Here is a 10,299-nt window from a genome sequence, read left to right on the forward strand (position 1 = left end):
GTTGTCAATTCGTCGTTACTGTTTCCTAATATTTGTACTTCACTCTCGTCAGTGCAACTTTTTATTTCTGTGCCGTACGATGAGGGAGGAAGGAGCACTTGAAACGAAGATGAATTACGTATTGGCGTGCTTTTAAACGCATGATTGAAGACTGCAACAAAATGGCCTTCCAGAGCCAACTTTATTTATCTGTTTTCATGAAACATTTGCGTTTTCCTGAAATTCTCGTGACTCGGGGCCGTTTTGCATTCTGTAGGTTTCGACTCTGGTTTGCAGCTTTAGTTGCTTTTCGTTGCGCAAAGTGCAGTTTTCTGACACTGATTACAGCTTTTTCTCCCGTTTCGCTTTGTTGATAATTCTGACCATTTCGTGCGCCCCTTTCCTTGAGTGCCCCCCCCCCCTCCCCCAACGTTGGTATAAAGGCAGGCAGGTGTGGTGTGACAAGGGGAAGAATGGTGGGCCTACAGGGGGGCGCACCTCTGCTCTCACCTTTCGTCAGATTATCTGATCTTGACTGCGGCGGACACACTGAGACACTCACTATGCGGCTTAATCTCATTTTAATGACTCGTCTCTTGTCAAGCGAATGCGTGCGCGTGCCTCTGTGCGTTTTCTCTGTTGCAGGTCTGATTGCTCATCCAAGTGCTTCACTTGAGTGGGTAAGTTTTGTTTTTGTTTTTAAATCTTAACTGCTTGGTACACCCCCGGTAAAATCTCCTGTTTTTTTATTCTTTGTAATCCTAATGTCAAGTTTCATTTTAAGTAGTGTTTGTGGTTATGTTGTGCATTTTGAGTTGACGTTTACCATTTTTTTTTAACTTTAATGTAGAACAACTCAATGTGAATTTAAAGGAGAGACTCCATGTGCTGGGTTCATTCAGTTTGTTTCATTTTTTTAACAAATATTTACGTTTGAATTTATTGCCAATTTTTACTAGATTTATTTTTTTTTTTGTGCCCAAGAGAATACGACATTCATGATTTCCATTTGGACTCGTCAGACCACAGCGCATTTCACTAATTTGCGGTCAAGTGCAAATGAGCTCAGGTCCAGAGAAGTCGCTTCATGTTTCTGTTCGAGTGACTTTAGCTTTGCATGGTCGACGTTCAACTTTCATTGGTAGATGACAGTGATTTTCTGAAGTGCTCCTGTCCACATGACTCAATTTCTTTTACATATTGACGGAGTTTGTGAGTGTCGCAGGGATCAAAGGTCATGGTCTTTCAATGTTGCTTTTTGACCTCACTGAGTACAGGCAGAGATTTCTTCAGAGTCTCTGAATTGTTTTTTTGTATTACGGACCGAAGGGGATGAAATCTCAATTCCATTCAATTGTATGTTGAGAATCGTTGCTCTTAAACTGTGATTTGCGCACACAGTTGTTCAGCCCATCCTTGCTTGTGGCTAACTGAGCCATTTGTCGATCCAATCATGATACGTACACATTTCCAATTAATTTGTTCACCTGTGGAGCGTTCCTTAACTTTGCCAGTCTTTTGTTGAAAGAAAAGATTAGCTATAAATATATGGATATGTGTCTATGGACACACACACGGACATCTCTGAAGTGAATGCTGCATTTACAATATTGACAAATCCATTCATACTATAAAATGACAACAATCCTTCTCCTCAAATTTTGAATCCTAATCCCACTGATTTAAACTCAAATTGCATTTTTGGGTCGAGATGCATACCCCCAACAAACAATACAGGATGCAACAGAAGATTCTGGCATTAGTTTTTTTTTTTTTTTCAAGCTGTTATATTTTTCGTAGAAAAACTGAAAGCTTTTGAATGTTGCTATATTGTGTCTAAATGTGTTGCTCCATCGTTTGTGTTCAAAGAGCCATTGAAGGTTTCTAAAACCACCGCTTCTGGTGCTTCAAAAGCAAGATTTGACCTCATTAGGTGTGTGCTAGCGTGCCCAATGTATACAAATGATTATTCATTGAACATTCTAATGTATTCCAACACGTTTTGTTGAGTTTAAAGGAGAGCAAATCTGCATTTATCCTGCTACCCCCCCTCTTCTTCTTCTCTTTGATAGCTTTCCCAGCAGCTCTTTGAAACGCGACAATTAGCGCGCGTCTTTGTGCAATAATTGTCAATCATCCACACGAAATTGATAGGCTTTAAATGGCCAGGAGAATGGGGCCGCCGGAGCGCGAGGGGCGGGGGGGCTGGATGACATGACCAGCAGCCGAGGTTAATGCATAAATAAGCAAATCAAATCCATGCCTGAGCCCAATTCAGGGCCTTTAATTCCTCTTTAATAAAGAGCCTGCCCCGCCCTGATTTTTTTTTTTCGCCTGATGAATGCCATCAATGTAAATCAATCTAGATGAGAATGGGAATAGATTAGGGAGAAGGGTCTGAATTGGTGTGTGTGTGTGGGGGGACAAATTTCATCTGGGAAAAAAAGGGGAGGCTCATAAAAAAGCAGCTGTTTGCGCAGTAATCTTTTTACGTGCCCTGTCACTCACCTTGCCTCTTTTTGGATCTACTTGCCATCTATACCTCCACATTTAACCCCTCCCTTTCCCGTCTTTTTTTTTCTTAAAAAAATCCCATTTTTCTTCCAATCCTCCTTGTAGCTGCTGCAGTGAAAAGAGGCGTGCATGGATGTCAAATTGCCCTCAAAAGCCCCCATGAAAGATTGATTTGCGACACTTTTCAGAGGCCTTGACATCACTTTGGGGGAAAAAAAGAAGGGGGGGGGGGCTAAAAGCTCGAAGCAGCGAATGGAATAAAGATGTCCTAAATAAAAAGAAGGAAAACTGGCCATTTAGCCGCACTCCGTGAAGCTTGAAAAATAGGGGGCTCGTATATACTCATCGAAACGTTGTCACAATACCGGGGCGGGATTTCGAGCGTTTCATACGCGCACGCACACGCGCACGCACACTAAACAACACCCATGAATATTAAACCGTTTTACCTCAACAAGTGCAGCCGGTCAAAGCTTTGCATGGGAACAATGCTGTAAAACAAGCCCACCCCCCTCCACTACCTTATCATGACCCCCCCAACACACGCACACGCACACACACGCGCACACACACACACACACCTCATCTGCAGTGCAAGATATATTTAAAAAAAAAAAAAAACATGAGCGTGTTTCTATTCTTGTTATTCCCGCGCTTACCCCCTCACACTAAATAACATTACAGGCACATGAATAGCAAATGCACTCATGGGAACAATAGCAGCCACCGCTTTGGAAATGAACAACAAAAACATTCACGTGCGTCACTCTTCTATAGTTTGTTTTTGAGCAAGTTTGGAAACGAAAGAAAAAAGCACGCTAGTTGTGCTGTTACTTTTTACAGCATTTCCCTGCATGTATATTTTTTCTTGATTAAAACGAGACACATTTTTGATTTTTCTTCAGTTAAATTAAGCAAAAACTGCCATTCGTATTTTTGTCACTTCTTGAAACAATTAAACATGAGTGCATATGGCCAGTTCTTCGCATTATTTTTTTAATAATTCACAACAAGACACCCAGTGCTCTATTTTATTTTTAATAGTTCTCTTCTGCGCTCCACAACTCAAAATGTAGTTTTCTTCGTGTGCATTATTTTTAGTGTTTTGGTTTTCAGTATATAAACGAAACAAAAAGTGCATTTTTGAGCAAATTTGTAATTTCTTTGTAAAAATGATAATCTGCATTCATGTGCAAAAACAGTCTACCTCTTTGTCTCTATTTTCCTCACCTGCATCATTTAAAATTTATTTTATTTGTCTTTATAAAATAGTGCACCTACTTTCATGAAAACACCGTCGTCTAACATCTAAAACAATATTTTTTCTAAATGTATTTAAAGTTTTAATAGTTTTTTTCCTTTGGTGAAAAAATATGCATTCGTGACAAAAAGCCATTGACTCATCTATTTTTCCGCCTTCACTTGTTAATTTTTCGCGTATTTTTGCATTTTTCTTCCTTATAAAAAATAACGTGCATGCATTCATGAGGGTAAAAAAAAGTTATCAAAGCATCCACTTTTTTTGTTCATATGCGTTTTTTAAAAGTTTTTATTTGGAAACGAATGCGTTCATCAGATTAACCTATCTTGTTTAAATTATCATAGTTAAGCCATCCACCATTGCTTTTTAAGTGACCCCCCCCCCAGTCCTCTTTAATTGTATATTTTTTCCTTTAAGGGATCCACTTGCGTTTGTATTATTATTATTACTGTGTTTCTTTTTGGAAAATGCTAAAAAGAATTAATGAGTAAAAGTTGTTGGTTTCTTTTTTCTTTCTTTTTTTTTCCTGCGGCGTGGGCAACGCCACACCGCAAGGGGTGTGTCATTAATAAGTAATTAGGGTCCTGGGGGCAGCCCCCCCCCCCCACTAGTATAAAGGGACCCTCAAGAGCCGAGCAGAGCCAGATCTCATTCATACACTCTCAGTAGAGGAGAGCGCCACATCATCATCATCATCTTCTTCTTCTTCTTCTTCCTTGTTCTTGCATTTTTTTTTATAGTTCATTTCTCAGGTCCAGAAAGTGACAAAATGGGCTCCGTGCTGCCCGCCGAAACTTTGGCCCTCAAGTCTGGATTTAAGTGTCCGGCCAGGGCGGCGCTGTCGGACGTGATCACTTCGGACGTTTTGCACAGCTTCCTGTACGGCCGCTGGAGGAACGTCCTGCAGGGGGGCGAACACCTGCAGGCCGACGAGCGCCACGCCGGCTGCACCAGGACCGCCTTCACCGCTGAAGTGCTGGCCCAGTCCTTCGCTGGAGGTACGAATCACCTGTTGGGCCTGACCAAGTTCACGATGCTCTCGTTGACATTTGGTCGGTTGTTTGTTTGGCTCCATTTTCAGACTGTAATTCGTTTTTGTGAGTTGTTTTAATTCCACCACTTTCCTTTTTTAAATCTCAAATGGTCCAATGTTGCTGACAAAATAGTTCAACCTTTGAAATCATTTTGTGCCACATCGGACTGCCAACTTTTTAGCTAGTTAGCAGGTTTTCTTAATTGCGGAAGAACATGGAAAGAAATAGACGAAGAAGAACTCGTAGCAGTAGAAGAAGACGCTTGTTTGTCATTTATTTCACATGAATCCTTAGAACACTGAATATACAAAGACGTTGGCGGAGTCAACATAAGTTATTTCCCCATTTTAGAAGAAGTGGAGTTGTGCAAAATGTTATTTTAGAGCAATCATGGCGACAAAGTGGTGCTTACCTGTGCTGAAAATCTATTTATGGCTAATCAAATAAGCGAAGAAAACTTTGTTGAATTAAATCAACGAATAAGGAATAATAGAAGAGCCCGTGTTTTATGCTTTCATTTGGGTGGAATTTAATTTGAGTTGTTTTTTTCACTGATAGTACTAATTAAGGAGAATTAAAGAAGCAACTGGACAAGTGAGTAGTTGAAGAAAAAAATGCTTCTTCCCTGCCAACTTGTTGCAACACTTTTTTCCCACATTTCCTGCCCAGTCTTTTCTCCTCCCTTTCGAGCCATTTAACGCGTTAAGTAGCCCCTGAAAGAAGCAAGTAAGTGCCGCTGATTCAAGGGTTGATGCCGGGCCTTTAAATTCATTTGGTTAACTTTGCGCGTTGACCTGGGAAAGTGTCCACTTAAAAAAAAAAAAAAGAAAGAAAGAAGGTCTCTCTTTTCTTTGGAGCAACTTTGTCCCGGCATTCATCAATCTGCGGACAGTCTCTTTTCGTGCGCTTGGCAGCTACGTGGGGCTCCCTCCGTCTCCTCTGGCTCGATCCAGTCCACGTCTCGCTTTCTTTTCAAGCATTTGCTGTTGGTCGCATAATGCGGCGTGAAGGCTAAATCTAATGCTATTCATTGCATGTCAGCCATCTAATCGCCTTTCCATTTTTTTTGTCGCGCGGATTCCAGAGTCCCTTTTAACAAGACGCCGCTCCATTCACCGCAAATTTATTGCTACAAACTTCTTAAAAGGATAATGAATTTGGAATTAGCCGTCTCTCCTTTTCTCTCCTTTCTTTTCTTTTGCGCCGAGCCATTAATGAATATCACATCTGAAGCGTGACCAATTGCTGGAGCCCGCGCAATGGAGGACCATTTAACCCCCGTTGGACAAAGCTTTTATTATCATTTTTTGTGTTGTTGTTGCAGCTTTAAAATACAAAAAGAAGAAGAAAAAAAAAACTTTGATTTTGACATTAAAGAAGCGTTTTTCCCTTCGTTTTCCCCCTCTCCCCTTTGCCTATTTAGGTGAGGATAAAACTGCTTACCGGGCGTCACAAAAACGTCCAATTCAAGCAGATAATCGAATTAAACGGAGGATAAAGTGTCGCTTAATATTTGAAGTCGGTCTGTTTTGGGGACGTGGGGAACCTGCCGCCGGTGGGCTGCATGACTGTCAGGCATGCACTTCGAAATACAAAAAGTGCCTTAACATTTAAAAGAAAAATATGAAAATCCTTTTCATATATATTTTTTAAATGAATAAATACATTACTATGTTTCGTTGTGAATTAATTAATCGTTAACAATAAATCGAATTGTGCCACATCGGACGAGAATTAATAACAAATATTAAAAAAAACATTTTTGAAATTGATCATAATTATATGAATTAATCAAAAATAAATTCGATTAAAAACATGTTTTTTATATAGATTTTAACTGATCATAAGATATTGGCCCAATTGGGTGCCATCATTTTTGGAAGAATATTATTCTGTGAATACAATAATGACAATTGGTAACCAATTTTGGCGCCATAATTGCAAAGAAGGAATACGCTTAAAAAAATGGCATCAAAACTAATCAAAGTTTAAAAAAAAAAATAAATAAAATTAAAATCCCATTGTTGACATTAATTTTTTTTTTTCCCTTTTTTCAGAGGTGCAGAAATTGTCCAGCCTGGTGCTCCCCAGCGAAGTGATCATCGCACAGAGCTCCATCCCGGGAGAAGGTCTGGGAATTTTCTCCAAGACATGGATCAAGGCCGGCACAGAGATGGGCCCTTTCACGGGCAAGGTTCTGTCCCCTGAACACGTGGACCTGCTCAAAAACAACAACCTGATGTGGGAGGTGAGTCTTGTGACTCCGTCCGTTTCCACATGTGTCATCCCTCAAGATCATCAGCCTATTTTTCTTTTCTTCTGAAGGTCTTTAACGAGGATGGCACTGTGAGGTACTTCATTGATGCCAGCCAGGAGGACCAACGCAGCTGGATGACTTACATCAAGTGCGCCCGCAACGAACAGGAGCAGAACCTAGAAGTGGTCCAGATTGGCAGCAATATCTATTACAAAGCCGTTGAGGTAGAAGAACCATTTTTGTCCTGTGTGTCAGTGCAGACTTCCCTAATCTTTCAAGTTTGGTGGCTCCCACAGGCCGGAAAAAAAGCATAATCTGCATAATGCATAATAATTAGTGCAGTCAGGTGATTATTTTTTTTAACAAATTGATCACAAAAAATCCACGATTAATTGCGGTCCTATTTTTTCAACGACTGTTTCTTCCGACGCTTGTAACAGATATTTACTTGAATAATATCTTGGAATTGATGCAAAATCACCAAATATGAAGTCCATTTAATTCAAACTTCTTTCTTTGATTCTTAAATATGCTCCAAATGGAGACATCTTCACAGGCATTTTTCTTTGAAGCATTTCTCAAAACTCCAGCAGTGTTGTTTTGCAAGACCCAGTGGTAACTTGATCACCATGTTTTGTTCTGAGATGTTCAGTTAATATGGCACAATATTGGCAAAGTACGCAAATTATTTTTGAAGTAAATCAAACTGAGTTAACTGAGTTAAAAAAAAAAATTGCATTCATCACCTAAATTAACGCTTTAATTTTGACAGCCCTAATAATAATCTAGGTTTTATTCTTAAAGATATTTAATAAGCCATTGTGCGAGCACTTTGCACAATTTGAACATAAGAAAATAAAATGTATGCAATTATTGATTAATGTAGTGTATTGAACCTAAATCAAAAATATACCAACGCCAATGTCCAAAAGCAGTTCTTAAGAATTAGATGCGTATTGTACAAAAAATTATAAATAATTCACTGCAACATTGCACGCATATTGGGCATTGAAAATTTTTATTTTATTGCATATCAAAGTTCAATAAAAATTGTATCTATGTAAATGTTTAAAGAGATAGATTTAATGAAAACATTGTACTTGAAACTTTCAACAGAACTGTTCTTTGAAAATGAACTGTATTAGTTGTAGTAAAAAAAGGACATCTAAAGTTTAAAAAATGAATTAATAAATAAGATGCTGTAGTATTACGCAAAGTTGCAACACTGAATTTACATTTTGAGAAATATATTAAAATATATTGCACTAAAGGTAGATAAATAACAATTGTGCCTTAAATAAAAGTAAAAAAAATACAAATAATTAAAAACTACATGATGATGTAATTTAATGAAAGGTGGGCCACCCTGGTAAGGATGAGCATTTTGGATAATGGATGGATGGGAAAAGCCACTGGTTTGTCCACTAGAGCGAGCCCACAAATCCCGCTTTGAGAATCACTGTTGCAGAACACTGCAGATGAGATTTAAAAAAAACAAAAAAAAAAACCATAATAATTCTGACTAAAATCCCATTCGATGTTTCTCCTAGACTATCCCACCGGATCAGGAGCTTCTGGTGTGGTATGGAAACACTCACAACACCTTCCTTGGCATCCCCGGAGTGCCAGGAACTGACGAAGAACTGCAGCAGCAACAGCAAAAGAAGGGCAGAAACGGTGAGAAATCTTTTAAAGATGACTTGCAATCAAATAGAATGAGCTCTTTATTGCCATTGTGCAATTTCTTCTCTGCGGTTTCAAGCGGTGGTACCTCAAATCATCTGTTCCCAATGAAATGAATGTAAATTGTTCTAATCTGTTCCAGCCATCTAAACACGGTCTTATCCACACGTTTTTTTTCCAGATGACTCCCAGTCTTGCGAGTCGTCGTGCTCGCCTTCTTCCTCCTCGTCTTTGTCGTCCTCGTCCACCGCCGGCCTGCACACTTCGGGGCGCATGCGCTGTGTCATCTGCCACCGAGGCTTCAACTCGCGGAGCAACCTGCGCTCGCACATGCGCATCCACACGCTGGACAAGCCGTTCGTGTGCCGTTTCTGCAACCGCCGCTTCAGCCAGTCGTCCACGCTGCGCAACCACGTGCGCCTGCACACTGGCGAGCGGCCCTACAAGTGTCACGTGTGCCAGAGCGCCTACTCGCAGCTGGCGGGGCTGCGCGCACACCAGAAGAGCGCACGTCACAAGCCCGCTGCCGCAGCTGCCGAGGGTACCCCGCAGGCGTCGCCGCCGCTTCCGCCTCCTCCTCCTCCTCCTCATGCCACCAACCAGCAGATGGCGCCCGTGGTCCGCCACCATCATCACGTGCCGCTGGTGCACCACATTCCTGCCTTGGTGCTCTGACAAGACATTGACAATAACAGCAAAGATGCACTTTGACGAGGAGCTTGAGTGGACAGACGAATACATTTGTAAAAAATAAATAAACTTTCTGGGAGCATTCATCAGGCACGTGACCGGTGAAGCGTGAGCTCCCATGTCACATGATCAAAATATCCAGAAACACTTGTGATCACATCACGACATGGCTTACCAAACGTTCTGAAACTTAGAGCAAAGCTACTTCTATGGTACCGATTCATTTGTAAGTCACATGATCTAAGCAGAGTTCAGACGAGACGTATTGAAAAAAATTCAAATAAGCGCATGTGATTAAAAAATCCTGCCGATTTGTGTTAAGCAAATCCATTTTATTTATATAGCACTTTTAACAAAAAGTGTTGAGGTAAAACACAGCCTAAAACATGCCTGGCACGTGACCAAAGAATTGGACGAGAACGACGTCACGTGTTTAAGACGCGACATCAACTGCGAGAACGCATCCGTCACGTGATCACAAAATCCCGCCATGGCCCCCGTCACGTGACGCCAACAGCAAGTTTTGGAAGAAAGAATGTAGTTGTAGCTCTCACACTTTTCAAATGACATTGTCACTTTAAACTTGTACAGAACGAATAATTGTGTCATATTAAAAAAAAAAAAATGTATGATATGATTATGTCTATGTGAGTGTAAATAAACGTGTGCTTCTTGTATTCTAAATAAATCATGTGCATTGTTTGTGTGCTTGCTCATTTTAAAGATCCGCTCAACGCCGTAATGGAGAAGCACACGTGTGTTACTTGCAATTGATGCTCCAGCACCCTTGTGAAAAACAAAGTGCCACACACACTTCAGTGTTGTTATATTACGGCTACACACCAAAATACATTTGAACAAAAAAATATAATAGGATACGC

The 10,299-nt window shown here is 40.5% G+C and overlaps 1 protein-coding gene across 1 annotated transcript; it reads left to right on the forward strand.

Annotated features, from left to right (window-relative positions):
• The first annotated feature begins 4,419 nt into the window (after positions 1–4,419).
• LOC148318830 (PR domain zinc finger protein 12-like) lies at positions 4,420–10,120 on the forward strand. Its single transcript, XM_088281613.1, has 5 exons — positions 4,420–4,752; positions 6,846–7,036; positions 7,114–7,269; positions 8,596–8,722; positions 8,910–10,120. The coding sequence occupies exons 1-5, from the start codon at positions 4,524–4,526 to the stop codon at positions 9,401–9,403; spliced, it is 1,197 nt and encodes a 398-aa protein (XP_088137739.1). The 5' UTR covers positions 4,420–4,523; the 3' UTR covers positions 9,404–10,120.
• The last annotated feature ends 179 nt before the right edge of the window (positions 10,121–10,299 follow it).

This window comes from Idiotropiscis lumnitzeri, chromosome 18 (genome assembly GCF_059441095.1).
Source record: "Idiotropiscis lumnitzeri isolate Australia: NSW breed Sydney's pygmy pipehorse chromosome 18, RoL_Ilum_1.0, whole genome shotgun sequence".
Taxonomy (NCBI): domain Eukaryota; kingdom Metazoa; phylum Chordata; class Actinopteri; order Syngnathiformes; family Syngnathidae; genus Idiotropiscis; species Idiotropiscis lumnitzeri.